The sequence below is a fragment of the Homarus americanus genome, unplaced genomic scaffold (assembly GCF_018991925.1).
Source record: "Homarus americanus isolate GMGI-L3 unplaced genomic scaffold, GMGI_Hamer_2.0 scaffold39675, whole genome shotgun sequence".
Lineage (NCBI taxonomy): Eukaryota > Metazoa > Arthropoda > Malacostraca > Decapoda > Nephropidae > Homarus > Homarus americanus.
This window is the reverse complement of record NW_024736071.1, coordinates 15632256-15654428: the sequence shown is the minus strand read 5'-3', so window position 1 is coordinate 15654428 and position 22173 is coordinate 15632256. Positions and strand designations below refer to the sequence as shown.

General features: G+C 35.3%; 1 protein-coding gene across 9 annotated transcripts in view; it reads right to left on the bottom strand.

Annotated features, from left to right (window-relative positions):
• The window catches only part of LOC121871817 (TGF-beta receptor type-1-like), an 86739-nt gene that overhangs the window by 49159 nt on the left and 15407 nt on the right, over positions 1-22173 (bottom strand). For 3 of the 9 annotated variants that reach the window (XM_042374320.1, XM_042374319.1, XM_042374321.1), the window contains exon 4: positions 15420-15643. The exons of 4 other annotated variants lie outside the window; for them this stretch is intronic. In XM_042374320.1, the coding sequence (XP_042230254.1) occupies positions 15420-15643 (224 nt within the window). The remainder of the gene's footprint in view (positions 1-15419; positions 15644-22173) is intronic. 2 more of the 9 variants (XM_042374324.1, XM_042374326.1) reach the window with 1 other exon arrangement.

Sequence of the window (22173 nt, the reverse complement as noted above, 5' to 3'; positions counted from 1 at the left end):
ATCGGTATGCTTCGTTCAGTTACGTATTGCTCTTAGTTCTGATTTTGTTAACAATGACCAGACTACTGCAATTAGATTATTAGAAATGTTTTCGTTCTTTTCGATCAGCGTGTTGAACAAAACTGAATTGCAAGAAATTAATGTGTCAAGGTTGAAGTAAAAAATGCAATTTGGTACAGTAAACAATAATAATGAAAAAAAGCAATGTGGACAGCTGGTGCATATTTAGAAAGGGAAAATGAGTTTGCAAGCAGAATTTATGTACTACGACTATTGCAGAAGTGAAATAATTTTCTTTGCATTATTCATATACTACTGTATATTCTTGGTACAGAATAATACTTGTCGTACTGTACAGCAATGTTTAAAATTAATAAATAGGGAATGTTGAAGCAGTAATGGGTAATAAATTGTAGACAAATAATATCAAGAGGAACAATCAATCAATTTGTTGGTTCCCATACCTCTAAGGTGTCCTGAAAACGAAGAGGGTTGAAGAAGAATAGCTGTAAAAATAAAGTGTAGAAACAAGAAGGTCAACTTGTGTAGAATACACAGGTGATACTTTTCATTGAGGGATATCTAATAGAAAAATAGATGTAAGATATATGTTTTGGACAACTTAAAAGATGTATGTTGGTACAATACTAGAGTATATATATACATTAATATCAATCTAACAAATAAACTCTGAGTGTGTCCTTTCTCTCTCGAAACCTGCTCATTTTACACCACCATTTTGCGATTGATTCTTTCTCACACTCCATTATGATGTTTAATGTATGTTTCCCTCCTAATAGTAGCCCTTACTTTTGTCATCCCATCCTTTCCTGCTTCCTCTTACTTTCCTACTTGTGTCTGTTTTTGGAGACCATCCTCATTTAAATGTACACTTCCAGTTTCTCAGTGCTATAGCAAGTGATGACAGTTTGACTTATGTGGTGGCAAAACAGCATGCTCATTCCTATATATAGTGGTGGGCAGAATCATGATTACCATACCAACATGGGAGGATGTGGTAATTTTATAAAAAAAATTGGGAAGATTTTGACAGTTTCCTTAATTCCAGTAACAGAGATATTACAGATTGTTTCAAGGCAAAAATTAATTCTCCTCAAATACCAGTGGGAATCGTATCAAAAAAGAAATTTTGCTCCCTCATCACCCAATTCCCAGTAAACACAAAAATTTATTAATTGGACATATTGCCTTCCCAAGCCTCAGGCAAATGCAATCTATGGAAATAATGTCGTAGCTAATAGGGTGATAACTCTCCAGATAGTTCATCTTTCTCATTAATATGATCTTAAAGAAGTTTTACATAGAATTTCAAGGATGAGTTGGGAGGCATAATAGAAATGTCATGGCAATACAGTAATTTAGATGAAATACACAAAGAAGACATTAGACAATGAAAATAAAAAGTTTAAGGATTTTTCATACAAAGTCTAGGGATTTTTCAATCTGTAGATAAATAGAACTAGGGGAGGAAGGATATAAAAAGATATTACTGTATAGGTATTTTATCAGTTATCAGGCAAGCTTGGAATTGAAATGAACGGTTGGAAGTTTCCAATTAAAAAAATATAAATACAGTATATTAAACAATATAAAAATGAAGTAAAGGGATATATGCTGAAAGTTGGAGTTCAGTCCCTACACACAACCAGTGAACACAAAAAAAGTTTTTTGTTACTTAAAAATTATTATAAAATTGCTAAATAAAAAAGTTAAACAATTGTTAATATAAAAGCCATATCTATAGAAAAACTACCAGTTATAAAGGTAGTACAGTACAGTATGTACAATGAAAATAATTAACACGAGGCTATTGGCAGGTGGTTTGGGTGTGAGGGTGGCGGCAAGTGGGGTCACCAGGAGTGTGTGTGTACAAGATTAAGTTTATCAACCATAATTTAGTATATACTATGGTGATATGTACTAGTGCAGGGTGTGAGTGTGTGTGTGTGTGTGTGTGTGTGTGTGTGTGTGTGTAGCAGTTGCCACTAATATGCTGCCAGAATTACAATATTTGACAACTGACTTAATGTATAACTCTGGGGATTTCAACTTTCCTATATGGTTCACTATTAAACTTTAGAATATGTTTCACATTAACTTTTAAATCTGATAGTGGTTATTCCAATATCAATATTCAAACAGGAGTTTTGCAGTCTCACCAGTAACCCGTCACCACAATATTTCTACTTTCCTGTTTATCAATGTAACACTCTTACAGTATTTTGAATGGCATCCTTTGGATGCATAGATATCTGAGACAGTTTTAGTCAGTAGAGAGAATAATGCAATAAGTACCTTACCAAGCTAGTTTAAACACAACAGGGAATTGGTGCCATATTAAAATATTTGCGGTCCAGTTAAAATGGCGGATAAGGGGTTTTGGAAGTTTAGAAAAAATATAATTGATACACCACTCCATGATGAGCATTTTATTCTATACTATATTATTTTTAATCTATTTAAATTTCATCAAATCTGTACTAATTTAGCTAACAACCACATTCCAATAGCAGCTAATGGAAGCAATTATTAATGAGATTCCAATCCTAGTCCTAAACAGGAATTGCAGGTTGACATCATTACCTGATGACAGATATACAGCAATCTTCACATTATCTGATAGGTTTAACTCATAAAGTTGGTTAAGGTTTATGGGATACTTGAGGGCAGCACGGCAGCATCATCCTTCTGGCATGAGTGTTCTACGGTATTAGACACGTGTCGTTAACACCGACCACAAATTGTGACTCAGAACATCACTTTTTCTTGATAAAAATGTTTTTATAAGTGATTAATTATAGCCTCCACAAAAAGTGAAGAGAGAGAAAGTGTGTCATCATAAACATTGATGAAAATTTGAAAATATTAACAGAAAATAGACTGGTGTCTAAGTTGCTAGATTAGCTGTTGACTATAGCATCAGTGTTATATTGGTCAATGACATTAAGACAAATAAAAGAAACAATGTTTTTCTTTAAATTGGACTTTTAAGGAACCTAGCCCCTGTGTTATAGGAGGGTAGACTGTAAATATAATTTATTTACATTTTTTATTGCCACTTTCTCATTGTTTATAGTAAGGCTGCATTTCCAATAATTTTCTCCAACTTTTCTTAACTGTGTAAAACTACGTGTTTTACCCCTCGATTGTCGGAATTTTTGGCGATCTGACCCTACCCTTCCTCACGTGTTGGATAATCAAGGTTTAACGATATATCTGGGCCTACGGATAATTTTGTACACGCACAAAAGAAACAAATATTTCCTCTGATATTTAAATGAAATAATAGCCATATAAAACCCTAAGCCAATTATAAAACATTTCAGCTTTTTTCTTTACTGCTAAGATGAGGCCAACCACCTCGAGCCTTAAACTAGGCCACCTTGTATGCTCATGTTAAAGACACCTGGGGCACCACAGATCCAAGCTAATTATGATAATCTAGAGCTCAAAAAAACATGCAGATGATTTCCTTTATGATAAACTGGTCAATTCACCTTACCACACCTTACCACTCCACTGGAACACACAAAATTTCACAAAAATCTTGAAAAAGGGTTCTAATTCTCTATCTTTCATCACTTACAATAATTATACTTTAACTCTGACCTTACTCTTCCATATCCAAAATTTTCCCTTCTCTGACTCATTTGTAAGACTGTTGAGGACATCAATCTTCCATAAACTTGTTTCTCAGTAAAAGCACACAAAATTACCTTCCAATATCTGATGACTAAACAACAAACATTTTGGATACTACTGTTCACCTTTAACATATAAATGTGGAGTTGGTCGAGGTATCCAAACTTTTTTAGTGCAGATTTAGTAAGCGTAACTCACCAAGTGCATCAAAAAATATTATATATATTGTACAGTAAAGTATTGTGATATATACTCAACTTTATTGGAAAATTGTCATAAGTAAATCATGAATACTGTAATTATATTTAACTTTATTTCTGTATGTGGTCAATTTAAGTCCTACCTTCCCTTGACGTCCCACCAGCTTAACTCAAGATCTCCACTAAAACTCATCCCAATCTCTCAAACTAAACACACTACTATACACATTTCTTAAAGCTTCCTGCAAGTTAACACCAAACTCTTTCATCTTATCAGAGTAACCCAACACTTTCACTCAAAAGTTGAAACCCCTGTACTACAAGATGAAATGAAGCTGAGCAAGAGAGAGCTTGAGACAAAACACCAGATGGACAATAAAATCCTATTACATAGCTATAATGTTCTAAAACTAATCACAACCACTGTCACAATTGGCTGAAATAGGGTTTTAAAATATTATATTAAAATCTCCTAAATAATCTAAGTAAAATACTGTTTTACTTATAAAACTCTCTTGATGTAAAATGTCATTACTGTATGTCAAACAACACTCCAACACTCAAACAATCAAATAAATTTGTTTAATATCTAAATTCCTAAGTCATGACCCCATTTGAACGATACCTCTACCTATTTAACAAAATTATGAAAAAGACGCTGCTATGAGATTAACTAACTTGCATGAAGCCCAGTGCAAATCAATTTAAACTACTACAGTATAACCATGATCACCTTGATCCATTACAATGCCAACCATCGCGATAAATGAATCATGCCTCAGGTAATGCTGATTAGATTTATCACTCATGTTATTAACCTATTTAATAATCCTCACAGTATCGTTTATCTCTCCTCCTTGTACAGTATTATCAAAAAAATTCTAACACAGTTCCCTGTATTACAATAACAAAAACAGATTTATCAAAATATTCTTGTACTTTTAATTTCTCCTGCCTTCAACACAAAAAACTAGAATACATCAATAAATTTGAATTAAGTACTCCAAACCTAAGGGAAACTTAACTAAAAATAATAATAAATAAAAAATAATGAAAATGAATAGTATAAAAAAATTATTTGGCTCTCAAAAGTTATTAAGCCAAATCAATCTAATACTGTACTGTATTAAAAAATTTGAATACATTTTCAAAACACCTATTTTACAGAAAAAACCTGAACCTTCTTCGTGTTCATGTTTATTAGTTCTCCATTTCCTCAGTAGAGAGCACAGTAACTGTTGTCTTTATCACAAATGCACCAATGGTTGTCAAAGCTAATCCTTAAGTGTAAACATGCCTTAGGATTGATTTTTTCAATCTTTTTTTTTTAAGCTTTTAGAAAGATAAGGGTGGTTATTTTCAAGGCAACAGATAACAGTCTTGGTATCTGGGGCATCACAGCAAGCCCAAAGTTGAAGCATGAAATGCATCTCACTATAAAATAAGCTTTTAATTGGTTGTTACCTTGAGAAGAGTTAGTAATGAGACAAAATCCTCATTTTGGGAGAGAGATTTATGCCGTTCATATATAATAATAGAAACACACATTCAACAGCACAGCAGCGACATCAATAAAGAATAAAGAAAAAATGCAAGTAGTTTGCCAGTCTTGGTTGAGACAAGGTGGCACGAGGTACAGTACTGTATGGGGGAAAAGCAGTCATTTAAAAGACTTAACTTATCAGTGTTTAATGCAACTAGTGGGACTTTCCTTTATACGTACTCAATTTCTTTATCAAAACATAAGCAAATTACAAAATTCTTCTAACAGAATCATAAAAGGTCTATCAGTTTTATGGATTACATATTTCCTAAACATATAATACTGTAGTAGCTAAAACACACACTGATACACCAAAGATTATTGTCTTTAGCAACCTCTGTCAAAACTTAAAATGTTTGAGATACATCAACACTGTATTATAAAATTGCACACTATTAAACAATAAATGATTAAGTTCAGTTAACTGTTTCAATGAGATGGTTTGCCTCTTGATGTCAGTTTTTCTAAGTGGTAATGACCAGCATTAATTATATCCTTCTGCACATTTTACGTGTACTACTAGGCATATATATAGAGTCAAGTACAGAACTGTACTGTACTCTAAGAAATCAGTATTACGAATCTTTTTAATTAAAGTACTGTAATCACATTCACATAAAAAATCCAAATACAAAAACTAAGTCATGACAGTATTTTTTTGTTTTTTTATGATTACATGTCTTATTCCATTCATGAATAAACAGTATGTGTCTAACTATGTTAAGGAGGTTTTAGAATTTTGCTAGCATGTACGGTTTGACTGTAAGTGATTTTAAAATAAAATAAATCAATCCCCAGTAGTTCACACACAAACAATGGTTACAAGATTGAATCAGTGAAATACCTGTATTGAAAAATAAACTAAAAACATTATGTAAAAACTAATAAATACATTGCAAACAATTTTACTGGTCGAATACAGTATTTCTACTTGTTTATTCTTAATGTAACTGCCTCCTTCTTTTAAGTAAATGATGCTGGAAATGATAAGGCAATCATTCATCATTTCTGGATGTAATAGGAAACACAGGGGTGCAGTTTTATTCACTAAAAGTGGAGAAATGCAAATACACACTATAAGATGGTTCAACCCCTGGTGGACATATCCAGCAACAATACAGTATGGGGGGGTCACACTATTCTAGACATATTCTTCAACTATTGCAATATATTTCTTATGGGTCCACCTTAACCAGTTATTGCTCACATTATGAATACTGTATGCATATTACATCTCCTGGTCAGCAAAAATCTACTAGTGTAGTCTTTTTTTATCTTGATTGCTCCCAAATGTCCCTAGAATACGTGGAAAAATAGTGAAAACAATTAAATGCCCAATTTAAAGTGTACCCTGTGCATTCGTAGGCAAGTCACTTATAAAATACTTTTCATTACTTTTTTTTACTACAAATTACGTACACCAATTCGATATACAGTAGTAGTATTGTATCACACTGAATTGGCTCTATCAATGGGCACAATAGCTTGTTTATATTACATATGATCGACTGATAACAAAGATGCTATGATTATATTCCACATTATTTTGCATTAATCTCACACTTTCTATTTATCCCTTTCAATGCTGCACTTGCTTACAGGTTCGGTTAAGATTCGTAAAAGGTCAACCGCGGAACTCCATATTGATATGTATATAGGGAGACAGTTAAAAAAAATACATTGAGTGTTGGTCAGAACTTTATATTTTTGTTCTATCTCCCTAGATACAAATTAATACAGAGTTCCGTGGTTGACCTTTTCCAAATCTTTACCATAGGTTCTACTAATGTTTTTGTTTATTTATTTGAAATGAAGAATATATGTTCTGTGCTGTATGCAAACCAAAACTGTATTGTTTCCATTATCAGTGTTTGTTTGTTTATTTAGAAGCACCCTGAACTAGCTTCACAATACAGTACTTCATTTATAAATGTTATAATATAAAAACTCTACCTACACTAAATATATCAAAACATAATACAAAATATATAGGAAATGAAAGAACTACAAAACATAGAACGAAACAGTCACTACAAAATACTGTACAAACAAAAACAATATAAAATAAAATATATACCAAATTAAAATATTTATTAACTACTGTATTTATATTTACTGTATAGGCCTATCATGTTTACGTCTATATACATACAAGCTTGCTCAATATTGTATCAGGGTGTGGTATTCATCAAAGCAAGGCTCAAGGCAAAGAGCAACGTCACAGCCTCGACACCGGGTAGTGAGTGTCGGTGCATTTTTGCCGATGCACTGTTGTGTTGCTGCACACACACACGACATGCCTTTTCCACCTTTCTTCTTCATGTCGGGTTGTGACTACATGGTATTAGAGCGAGATGTGGTATGACGAGATGCCATACTGTACAGTACATCAAATTATGATGTTCTGGGTCATTTTCGAGCCCGTGCAAAGCGTAAGTTTTAAAAAAGTATATACAACTACAGTGGCCTCGGTTAACGAACTCAATCCGTTCCAGAAGGTCGTTCGTTAACCGAAACGTTCGTTAACCGAAACCATTGTTTCAATGGGTTTTTGGGTAATTGGTTCCAGCTCACCGAAAATTTCCTAACTTCAACAAAAATGGCGGAAAAATTTACTTACTTTGAGGTGTGTATGTAGAAGGCTCCTGGATGATGGTGATGATGTGCATTTGAAGTGGGAGGTGCAGGAGGAGAAGGGAGAAGAGAAGGAAGTGGAGGTGGAGGAGAAGCATTTTACTGCTTCTTGGAAGGTGAGTCACCTTCCATGAAAATGTCAGGAACCTCTGGACTGACAGATTCTCCACCATGAACATCCTCTCTCCTTCTTGAAGTGGAAGGCTGAGGGCTAGCATCTTGTTCCCTCTGCCTTTTACTGAAGAAAGTGTCAATTGTGGTCTGTGGGGCATCTGTCCTCCTCACCATTAACTTATGTTTAAAGAAGGAGACCACTGAGTCCTCAACATGACACAAAGCTAGTTCAGTTTTTTCCACTTCTGGGTGCTTTGAAGCCAGTTCCCTGAACTTCTCCCAGTGGTAAATCACATCTTTCAACTGTGTAGCTGACATATGGTCATCACTTTCAATTTCCTCCTCACCACTGTCAGCCTCTACCCGTAACATCTCATCCAGTTCCTTCAAGTCATTAGGAGTAAGTTCCTCCTCATGAGACATCACAAGCTCTTCCACATCCTTCTCCTCCACTTCAAGACCCAATGACTGACCAATGGACACAATCTCCTGGTCCAACTCTGTGTCATCCTCAAATCCCTCAAAATCATGGACTACTGATGGCCACAGTGCTTTCCATGAAGAATTGAGGGTTCTATTGGAGACTTCTTGCCATGATGACACAATCAATTTTACAGCCTCCAGGACGTTGAATTGTGTCTTCCAGAACTGTTTCAGTGTTAGTTCAGGATCAATGGAAGTTGCCTGATGACACCTCCTAAACATTTTCTTCATGTACAACTTCTTGAAGTTGCTGATCACATTCTGGTCCATTGGCTGTATGAGTGATGTAGTGTTTGGAGGCAAAAACAACACTTTCACAAAGTCAAATTTATACTCCAAATTTCTGGCAAGGTCAGGGTCATGACCAGGAGCATTATCCATGAGGAGAAGAGCCTTTACAGGAAGTTTATTGGTGGTTAGGTAGCTCTTGACAGAGGGGCAAAACACATCAATAGCCCATTCATTAAAGAACTGTCTTGTCACCCATGCCTTACGGTTGGACTTCCAATAAACTCCAAGCATTGTTCTTACCACTTTCTGTTGCTTGAACACCCTGGGGTTTTCAGAGTGGTAGACAAGCATAGGCTTCAGTCGGAAATCCCCTGAAGCATTGGCACCAAGCAATAGAGTGAGACGGTCTTTCATGGGTTTATGCCCAGGTAAAGAGGCTTCATCCTTGGTGATGAATGTTCTTTTGGGCATCTTTTTCCAGAACAGCCCAGTTTCGTCAACATTGAAAACTTGCTGTGGAAGATAATTTTCTTCTTCCATCAGTTTTTTAAATTCAATTAAAAACTTTGCTGCCCCTTCTTTATCAGCACTAGCAGCTTCACCATGCCTAACAACACTTAAAATGTCACTTCTTTTCTTAAATTTTTCGAACCAGCCTTTGCTAGCCCGAAAATCTTCAAATTCTGTTCCTGAAGAACTAGGTTGATCTGTCTTTAAATGTTCATAAATCTCCCTGGCTCTTTCACAAATGAAATCACCAGAAACTGAATCACCTTTCATCTGTTTTTCCCTAATCCAGATGATAAGTAACCTCTCAGTTTCTACGATTAGGGATCTACTTTTAAACACTCTTGTAGATTTGTCTCTCACGTTCACTTCCTTAAATTTGTCTTTTTGTGCAAGAATTGTCGACACAGTTGATGCCGACATGCCATATTCTTTGCATAGCGCATTTGATTTAATACCTTGTTCGTGTTTTTTTATTATTTCCTGCTTCATTTGGATTGAAATCACTTTTCTTGATCTCTTAGGCCCCATGCTGGATTCAAACAATGGCAACACGTATTTTTCAAAGTTAAACTAGCTGTAAATAAAGAATATTTTCTTTAAAATAACACTGCACTGCACTATATATTGTCAATATGTAAAATAATTTTCAAAATGACCAATAATTTGCTTGGAAACACAGAAAAAAAGCGTTTAGTTGAAGAGAGTCTCAAGCAAGATGTTACCTCCAGTGAAAACAGAGAGAGACTGACGCCTGTTTGCTGTGTTAAGAGGCTGGATGCCGCGCATTAAACTAGTCACTTTACCTTCAATTATGTTCAATAATTGTTAAAATGACTAAAAAAGTTAATATTAAACTTTTAAAATAATTGAATAGTATAAACTTCTTGATATTTACAAAAATAGTAATGAATTTAAGCCCTAGAACCGATTAATGTATTGGCGGACTGATACTAAAGCTGGTTGCCCGGTCAGTGCAAGCGAAAACATGTTGAGGTCGGTTCGTAAGAAGTTCGTTAAGCGAAATTTTTTTCGTTAAACGAATTGAAGATCCTTATGGAAGGCAGTTCGTTAATCGAAATTACGTTAACCGAGGTGTTCGTTAAACGAGGGTCACTGTATACTATGCGCGCTGACCAGAAACCAAAGCGGCCAAAATCACATATACCTGTATATACAGTACGTGGTGACCATTGATGGGCTATATTTCTCATGTGCTATACTTTCTGAGCACCTTCGTAGAGCCTTCTGGGCAACTGCCAAGAGGCAGTGTAGACCTCTTGCCCATTAGCAATGGATGAAGCAGAGCCAGGTTAAAATGTACTGCAGCCGCTCATGTGCAGCACCCCACGCAGGAAGAAATAGACGTTATTATACTTGATTCTGGAGACAAAGATGACTTTCTCTTGTGTAGTGTTAAGTGATATAAGTGAAGATAGTGACTTTCATCTATTTGACTTATTAATCTTGTAAACCTTAGGTGAATTTGAGTGATGAAAGCGATATGCTATTGGTAGTGGGATAGCTTCCACAAGCCATGTGTCCACCCACGAGGCTCCCACATTGGACTCGAATAATGTCCTGTTTATTACCGACCCCTGAACCTTTGATGGTATAAACCAGGAGTTTATGGTAAGATTCAAATGTTATCAAATCTTCAGTAGTCATCCACCAGTGGAAAATGGCCAGGAGTTGCCTTATTCATCCTCTAGGAATTAAATACAACCAATAATTAGTACCAAACTCATATTTTTTATCGTGTTAAATTGGCAAGAGTTTGGAGATGACATTTGGAGACATGGATACATGTATTCAATACACTATTTGTATAACCATTAGATACAGCACACTGGGAGATTTTAATCTAAAAGACTATGGTGATATATCTCAAAATAGTATCTGCCAATATGAGTCTGATAACTTTTGAAATTGTTCCATGTAACTCATCATGTCCTGGGAGGGTTGGTATGCATGGCTCTGTGGCATACTGATCCTATTGCATTTGGTAACCGAACATCATGTTAATTACGCCAAAATAAATACACATTGCAATACTTATGTTAAACTATATACCAAAGCAAATGCATATCCCAATATTTATCATCCGTCATCTCAAAGTTTCAAAAAGTGTGGACATACTTTTTGAGATACTGTACATGTATGATAATCAAATGATATCTTCCTCTAACCAAAGTCTATCAAACTGGCAAGTATGAATACTGAACCCTTCCTTCAACAAGACACATTCCTTTCAACTGTAGAAAATATGTCTACAACAAGAGCAAATATTTTGAGGTGGGTCTGGTAGCATCCACAAAACCAACATAGAAAACTAATACTTTCTGGGTATTTGTAATACTGTACTGTAGTTGTATAACTTTTTCCTTGCACCCCACCACTACCACCTGCAATTGTTATGTTGATGAAAAGAGTATAAAAAATAGCATTGTAGTATACTATCTCAAAACCACCACCTTATCTAACCTAGACTAATCTAACCAAACCAAATCGAACCCAACCCAAACTAACCTAAACAAACCTAACCTAACCTATAACAAAATTTTGCTTTATGGTTATTTTGGTGTGAACAATGCATTGTGGTCATTTTTTTCACTCGGTAGGTGAATTCGTTCTTTGAGTATGAACAATAAATATATTTATATATATATATGCAAGTAAATCACTGTAGGTGCACGTGATCTAGGTATATGCTGATAACCACAAGGAAAGAAGAAAACACGAAGTTCCCAAGCGCTTTCGTGTAATTCACCCCCGAAGATGTGAATATATATACACAGTATATATATATATATATATATATATATATATATATATATATATATATATATATATATATACTGTGTATATATATATAGGGAAATGAAAACAAGACAGAAAATAAAGTGATGAATAATTCCCCATAAAATCACTGGGTAGTCCCTTGATAATCATCACCAGTTTCCCTGCCTGATGAGATAAATTAGAGATATCAATGGGAATCATCAACAAAAATGTATGTACTGTACAAAAACATAATGAGCCTATAAACACTACCGGTAGTTCCATTTTAGACTGCCTATTAATTTCCTTGGATGCATGGGATGGATCATGAAATGTTGGAGAGATATGCAAGAGGGTGTGTGTGTGTGTACTCTTAACTGTGTAGAAGAGTAATGTTAAATATATTATCAATATCACCTGGGATATGCAGTAGTGCAGGGCAACCCCAAAAAAAGACAAAAAATGCAATATATTGTCCATGGAAACTAAATACCCTGTATATCTGTTTTGGCAATCTCTCTTGCAATGCTCTACAACATAATTGAACAAATGATTACCTCAACAAAAAACCTTCAATAACTTAATACCTCTATCAAATGAAAAACAGTACAGTAGCTACACTTGATAATAACAAGTTTATATCACTACCTCAAATACTAGAGAATACTTGTTAAAAGAAAATACATCGCCCAGACTTTTCTATTTGTCAATGATCAACCTTCAATTTGCAAAACTGTAATTAAATAAAATCACAGTAAAAAAATTCAGACTAACATCTTGCAGAGCATCAGAAAATAACCTGTTCCTTGCGTAAAATGATCCATGAGAGATTTTTTTACATACGGCTCATTAATAAAACATTCAATACACACAACACATTTACTAAGCTCACTCCCTCTTTCAATCTCAAAACTATAAAATAAATCATAAGTGTACGCTCATGCCCATAAGGTAGTGGTTCTTAACCAAATGCCGATACTTTTGTTCTTATGTTCTTATGCCGATACTTTTGTTCTTATGTTCTTATGCCGATACTTTTGTTCTTATGTTCTTATGCCGATACTTTTGTTCTTATTATATCCACCTATGAGGCAATTTAACAATGGCTCCACTCAATTACCGAGTCTTCAACAGCCCCTCTACAGAAGAAGAGCCACTTGCCTTAAGGAGAGGGACTAAAAAAAACCACTCAAAACATTATCAAAATAAGAAAAAAGCCATTTATGATATAAGATACAATCAATGATGTTCATAGTACTAATTTGCTGAGCAGACTTTATCAGGTTACCAAAGCAAAAGAATTAAAGTTTCTGGTCCATTACACTTATTTTACAAAATATGACTACTGTACTATATCATGCTGCCTCAATTTTCAATCCTTAGTCAGTACATTACTATAACTCTCTACACTATTGATGCCAAATTTTGAAACACTTCCATACAGCTAAGGGTGTTCATAAGAAGTGTAAGAGTATAACAATTGCAAAGTGATAGGTTCACAATGATATTAATAGTATAATACTGTACTGTACTTGGGGTTCACTTTTCCATAACTTTTAATATCTTGCAGTAAAAAAAAAGGTGGTTACATATATGAGATTAACGCACCACACAATGAAGTACCAACTTACACATATTGAGTACATATTAATTCTGTAATTAGTCTACATACAGGCATTCATGTAAATTCTAAATTTATTCTACATACAAGCAGTTTTCACACAGGTATATATATATATAGTGTATATATATATATATATATATATATATATATATATATATATATATATATATATATATATATATATATATATATATATATATATATATATATATATATATATATATATATATATATATATATATATATATATATATATATATATATATATATATATTACTTTTAATCAATAAATCACAAAAAAATTAAATTGTACAGTAATAAAAATTTATTTCAACCTCATTTCTGGTTAAAATCACAATAATGTAACCACATACTGCTCATATACAGCAGCTACTTAATACTATGCATACCAGGAGTATGATACTGTACTGTGCTGTACTGTACATAACACTTCAGGTAAAAAAATACTTTTCTCATTGAAACAAAATCAAAATTTATAATATTTATTAGAACATCTAATTCAACAATACTGTATATTTACCTTCTAGACAAAAATAATCACAAAAAGATAATCCCTTCACCAAAAGCTATAAGAATGAGAACCACAGCTACATCTTACCACCTTACAGCAGAGACCAGCAACCAATGTTAGTAAAATTCACACAAGAAGGGTTGTACAGCCTTAGCAGTGAAATAAAGAACTGTCATAAAATAATTTGGTGTGCTAAGTCATTTAAGAAGTTGCCAGCCCCTTCTGTATACCAACCAAGTGTGAATAAACCAGACTAAGAACCAGCACAGTACCATGACAACTGAAGGTGCAGACACAACCAATCTCTGCAGCTTAAAACAGCCACCAACCTTAATACGCATTTGGCCAAGAGAAGTCACCAAACCATACAAGATGCTAGCTCAGACAGCATGTAGATGAAGAATATACCAGCCCAAGACACAAGAAAAAACATTAACAAAGGCCCCCCCAAGCATCATTCCATCCTGTTTAAAGAACTTTTACCTTTATCCTATACCAGTTAAACTGCCTTAGCAATGGCAATGCAGAGTAATATGCATATTATAATAATATTTGGAAATTATGTGCAGTGTGTCAATGATTGGCTCAACTCTTAGCCAGGAATTGCAATCCATAAAGACATTGACAGAAACTTGTCCCATTACTGACAAGTCTTTCTGAAAATTACAAACTGTAAGATAAGTATGTAGTGCCTTAAGCATATTATTTTACTGTCTTTATAAATATGAACCTGGAGTTTAAAAATGGCATAATCAAAGGTGGTATTAATGTCGGCAGCAGGAAGACCAAGAGAAAATAGTGAGGTGAGAGCTACAGGTTATTAAAGCATAATGGCTGTGCACAAGTAAAATAGAAGTCACAAGAAACCAGGATAAAAAGGGTAGTCAAACTGCTTGTGTGTGGTTAGTAAAGAGCCTACAAGGTGGGGCAGGGAAGCCAATAATCACACAGCATTAGGTGCCATCACCCAGCCTCCCCAAGCCCAACACCAGTCTTCCTGCTCAGGGACAACAGGAGCTTCCTGTTAAATATATACAGAAGCAATCTTTATGAGTCAGGTGTTCAGGCTGGTGATGGGAAGGGAGCCTGGGCTGGTGCTGGCCTTACCTTCCCTAACCCCTTTACCAGGCCCACTCCCTGGACTGGGAGCCTCTGTAAGCAAACTAGGCAGGGGTGGATTACCAGTTGGTAACTCAGAGTTGCAGAGGTCATGACGGCAGCAGTATAACTCTTCTTTCATCCGTAGGTAGTCAGTGCGGGTGTGGCCATCTCGGCACTTGAATGAATGGTCTGGAGGGAACTGCTGCTTTTTGTCCAAACACGCCTGCTTCCTGTAGCAGCCAGTCAGAGTGACACACATAGCCGTTAGTGCCAGCTATTCCTCTACACAAGAGGCACTTGCTGGGCCCATACTTTCCTTAGTAATCCACCCACTCAACATCAATGAGAATACCCTCTAACACTCACTGACAGTTCTCTTTTTTTAATTACGTATCCATATTTTACCCATTACAAACATCATTCACATTTTTTCTCTATTACTGCTACACATATATTCAATACACTAACTGGTTCAATTTGGAAAAGATAATACTGTATATATTCAATACACTAACTTCTTCAAAATTAAAGATTTTTTAATCACACTATAAAAATCATGAATAAATCATACAAAGGCATAAATAATCTACTTTTAAACTTAGAATAAAGGAGGAGAGAAATCAACTTACTTTATAGCCAAGCTATACTACACAACAGTACATGTCTCCTAACAGTGTCACATTGTACCTCAATGCAACAGTGCCAGTCAGTTAATGTCATATTATCCTCCAAAATTTTACACACTGAGATGAAAATATATATTTAGTGGCTTCTGTGTCATAACACCATTGAAAAAAAAGACAATTAAAAAATAAAGCTAATACAGTAATATTCTTTGCTTAATTTAAAAAAATACTAAAATTATATTTTTGCTATATCATCTTAATACTTCAGCTAATGTTAATGAAACACTCATCAGTGATTTGTGTGTAATGAGCGGAAATAAAAAGCTAAGGACAGGTGGATAGACGAGGAACAACTTGCAGTCCTCATGTGGTTTCTCGAGAGCAACCAATTATAAAATCTTACCATAACCAACGGGTTAAAAAAAATCATGACGGCAACCTTACTTGTATCCCTGTAATACTGCAACAATAATACACATGTAGTTCATGGAGGCTCTCATATTTTCTGGAACTGTGAATTTACTAATACAACACAGGTATCCCCTGCTATACACATGGCTTAGGTTCCTGAAAACCATTCGTGAAGTGAATTTTCATATCTCGAATAACAGAACATATGGGGAAAATAGGGTTTGGTTCCCCATTGATAAGAAAACCCCAATATCATGCCCCCCAAAACATTCAATCGATTCATGAACAAAAAAAAAAAATCATGATAAATAGTTCACTACTACAGTACTGTAATTTACTAACTAACACATTAACCCTCTTGCGCATTATGATGCAAATTGCGTCAAATCATTGGGTTGCACAATTTGCATCGGTGGTGCGTATTGCATCATTAAACCTTACACCCTGGTTGCCGCTCCGGAACGCCCCGGGTGACGCGCGCATTTTCCTGCCACTGTTAAAATGCCCAGCATGGGTGATCAGGTTCCAGTGTGACTATTTGCCTGTCACTCCACACCTCGGCCACAGGGAAGCTTCCTGAACGTAATTACCTACTTTTGCTCGTTTCATTTTCATTTTGTCCATTTTATCATGTTGTATCAAAGTAATATTGCTAAAAGTAGTGTAGTTGTAGTGTAGTATTACTGAAAAATAATGCTATGATTATGTTATAAATGTATTTATTTGTCTAATTATCATTTTATGCATTACTTGCTCTACCAAACACAGGCAGCCTGGCGACCGACTGTTTGTGTGTTGCCGAGCACTTTTCATGAAAAACAATGCAAATAAAATATTCTAAATGAATTATTTATAGCAAATAAGTATTATGATCAGTAAATATATGCATTACTGGCAATCCCAGACACAAAGGCAAGCTAAAAATAGCTGCTAAGTGAGTAGGTGACCACAAGTGCTCGCCGTCAAAAAGCTGTCCCGTTATCTCCCTCCCTCCGTGCTGTCAGGGAAGTTTCTAGAGGATCAATATATAGTTTGGCTTACGTTTTTTTATAGTTTTATCATTTAAAAAGGTTAAAAATTATTTTTTAGAAAGTTGATTTTTGTCAATTTAGGGGGGTACGCCCAGCGGCACCCTAACCTGGGGCTTAAGGGTTAAACATTATAAAAAAAAAAAATTTCAGATAGTTGTGTTATAAATGATTACATGATCTTGTGAGGGAAGCTTCCAGAAACTACCAAAACGTGGGCAGAGTTCCGCTGTCCATTAAAGTCCTCCTGTCAGCCATATTGGTACATCGCACCTGTCTCTTTATTTCCTCTCCCATCCTCCCCACAATTAGTCATATAAAAATTCCAAAGCCACTGTTGGAAAGCTCATAAAATTCTGCTTCTATAACTATAAAACATTGATAGGTTTGTGAGAAAATGTCAGACATGATGCTGGGAACAATTTTGTTTTCTTCATTCTAGTCTTATTATTTCTGCTTATGTTAAAGCCAAAACAGTAATAAAGTCAGTGATGTATAAATCATGAAAAAATATATTTCTTGTGGGATAAATTGGCCTCCCGTGAGTAGTTTCATATGAATTTTGTTGTGTTCATGGAAGCTTAAAAACTTATTGATAGGGCGAGAAGGTTAAACATTAAATACTATACAAATAAAAATATGCAGCTAAAACCATTAAGAAAAAGCTAAATGTAAGCTTAACCCAACCACCATTTGCATAGGTGCTGGCTGCGTGACCTCAAGCCTCGCCAACGCAACAAAGCCCAACTGGATGTCTGCCTCTGCCTACCCTTAGCACCTGACTTTCCGCTCCCCCTTCCCACTCTCACACAAAAGAAATGTAAGAGATATTTCTTTTAATTTTTTTTTAAATTACATATGTAGGATTGTGTGTACATGTAACCGAGTAAAAAAACCTGAAGAAAGTTAAGTTTATCTGCCCAAAATAACTTTAACATAACTCGCCTGCTAACTCTCGCTGGCGCAGAGAGATCTTTATTCCCTCCATGTTTTTTACCTTATATTTTTTTTCACATTTTCTATACAGGATTGAGTGCATGTAACTTAGTAAAAGAAATAAAAATAAAAAAAAAGTGAAGAAAGCTATGTTTATCTACCCAAAATTACGAGTTGAAAAATAACGACAGTACAGTATAACATAGCTCACACCTCAGCCTGGTAGGGAGAGGACTAGGGGGGGACATATGATTAGAATTTTTGCTTGAACTAAAATTCATACAAGCGGGGAAAGCTTACGGGAAATAATAAGGAGGTGGTCATTTAGGAAATTTGTAAAAGCAAATTTTCATATCTTAAACGTTCGTACAGCGAGGGATACCTGTAGAGTAATGGAGTGTATAAACTACTCTACTGCATATTATTTATTTCAGCTGTTGGAGATTCAGAACAGACCAAAATAATCTAGCCATCAAAAACAACACTATTGTACCTTGCTAGTCAGAGGTATATAATTCAAAAGTTCAGTACCCGTATATTACATATTTCCTTATCCCTGGGGACCATTTTTATCATAATTTTGTTCACGTTCATACTATAATTACAATGGGAAGTAAAAACTATAAAAATGAAAACGGCGAGAAAAATTTCTACTTAAACATACCGGGATTGAATTTCTACTTGGCAACCACCTACAATGCCCAAAACGTGGGAGGACTCGTGTGTAAAAAATTTCACAATTAATTTTTTCCTCCCCAAAAGAATGCATGGAGGCACATTTAAAATCTCCACCAATTACTAACCACTAAAAGCCCTGAGATGGTGAGATGATCAACACCACCAGGACTATGCCAAACCAATACCCCAAAATCCAAACATGTGTCTTTTACCAACAGGCAAGTACAGAACTATATCTGATGTGAAGAATTTTAGTCCTAGATACTGTGTGCAAATTTTTCAGACAGCTATAAAGAACTACAGGCAAACTTCGATTAACGACCAAAATACGTTCCTGAAAACCACGCACTAATGAAAACTGTAATTATGACATGACTTCAAGGGAGATTTGGGCCAGACAGCATTATTATTCACCCATAAGCAATATATTAGACCTTTATTGTGACAGTGGTAAGACCACAAAAAATGATTGCATAAGCAATAAATGTTTTAAATCAATTTACACACAAAATCAATCTTTAATCATAAAAACTACAAAGGTCATGGCACAGGTATCTCCCGAGATACAAATGGGTTAGGTTTCAAAAAACACATTCATTGGATGAATTTTCTTATGTAGAATAGAAAAACATATTGGAAAAATAGGGTTTGGTTCCTCCATGACGAGAATACCCCAATACAGTGGGGTATGCTATAACGAACGGATCCTACTACGAATATTCCTATAACGAACGGTTTTACCTATAAAATTGAGAATGCTATAACGAACGCAACTCCTACAACGAACACGGATGAATACCGGACTATTTCGCCTGGCGCATGAATATTGTTGTACCGCGACCCACAACAAGAGCGTCAGGCGCCATCTTTGTCTCATTGTGTAGCCAGTGCACCACTGTTATTGTTGAAATTTCGTCTTTTGATGTGGAAATTCGCGTTATTTGTATAACTATTTTGTTATACAAGTATACAATTGTAACAATGAGTCGTCCAAAGCGAGTGAGAAAGCTAATAACCCTTGAAACTAAGAAAGAAATTATAAAGAAACGTGAGAATGGAAGAAGCATTGCGAAACTTAGTGATGAATATGGGATGGCTAAATCAACTATATGTACGATTTTGAAGAATAAAGAGGAGTTAAAAACTGTGCAAGTGGCTAAGGGAATCTTTAGACTTAGCAAAGCAAGGTGTAATGTGATTGAAGAGATGGAAAATTTACTCTTAGTGTGGATAAAGGAGAAAGAAATGGCAGGTGGTAACATTAGTGAAGCTATAATTTGTGAGAAGGCTAAACAATTGTTTGAGGACCTTAAAGCCAAGACTCCCAGTGGAAGTGATAGTGATGTGCCAGTGTTTAGGGGTACCTGCATGCTGAATAACACTAAGGTAAGATAAAGTACCGTATTTTTTACATTTTCCACAGAATATTTTCAGTGTTAAGCGGTTTTATTTGGGGGCCTGGAACGGATTAATCCTATAACGAACGAATGCTATAACGAACGAGGTTCTGGAACCAATTACGTTCGTTATAGCATACCCCACTGTATCATACTCCAAAAAGACGAAATAGGTTCACAAACAAGAAAAACTACTTAACTAATGATGAATTGTTCACAACAACTGTAATTTACTACCTAACATATTAAAAACATCAATAAAATACTATCTAGACATAAATATGCAGCTAAAACTATTAAAGAAAAGTGAAAACAAAGTTTAACACAGCCGCCAACTCCGCCATTTGCTTTGACGCTGGCTGCTTCATGCTTGGCCGCCCTCAAGCGTTGCCATAACAATCATCCCGGCTGCCTCTGCCAAACCACAACACTCCCTCCCCGCTCTAACACACAAAGAAATGTTCATATTCTTTGTTTTTTCAACTTATGATAGTTATTTCTTTTCCTTTTTTTTCACATTATGTGTAGGATTGTGTTTGCAAGTAGCTGAATGAAAAAAATATGAAGAAAGTTGCAGTATATCTATACACCCGAAATAACAAGTTGAAAAATAACCATAACATAACTCCTACCTCAGCCTGGTAAGGAAAGCGCAAGGGGGATGTGGCTGCCCCAGCTGACTCCTGGGGGTGTGCGATTTGAATTTTTTTCAGGAATCAAATTCTAAGTGGAGAAAGCTTATGTAACACAAAATAGTGGTGTAAATTTTCTTATCTCAAGCGTTCATATCTCAAGGAATACCTGTATTGTATATACCAATGCATTCAGGCAGTGTAAGAGAGTGATGGTTAACAAGTGGGAGAAGCTACTGCTGTTAGGACAGGCCAGGCAGTATCTTGCCCTCCTCATAAACCGCATGTCTCTTCTTGATGATAGTGATAGGTCAACAAGGGTCACAGAGAAATAAAGAGTTACCACGGCGCTATAAGCATGATGTTTAAAATTGGCCGAGTAATGCACTGGTCAAATGCACACTGTTCTCATTGGCTGACCGCACAGCATACAGAAAAGACGAGCCTGATGTATGCTACTTGTTCTCGCACGGGACTCTTGAACCAGTTGATGAATTTTAACCATTTATGGAGTAGGGGGCCCAAAAAATTTCCAGAAGGAAAGTGAACGCTATACAATGCAGCTTTATTCAAGGTCTGCCTGTATAGTTTATATGTCTTTTATTATAGACGCTTGTTTTATTAATGTCACGATCCGCTGTTCGTACATTTTAAATGACACCAGTTATGAAAAAGGATTGATATGAAGTATGTTTGCACCAGTGCACTGTATTTTGTCATGTACTGGTCCCAGACAAGTCCATCGACAGGAAAAATCTTTTGTGCTGAACATGAGTATTTAATGGAGAATTTTCAACAGGTGTTAGCAGTTACCCACAACTTGCTTATAGTGATACTTGCAGAATTAACTTTATGTTAATATGCCACTGAGAATTAAACTCCCATTGCTTATTAATATCTAATTTTTGCTGATGTTCATACAGGATCCAATTTGAAAACCAACAGTTTTTTTTTTTACATGCAAGCCCCAATTTACAAAAGTGTCCCATTCCTGAAAACTTCACATAATTTTTTTTTTGTAAATCCGATAACATATTCCCATGGAATCCTAT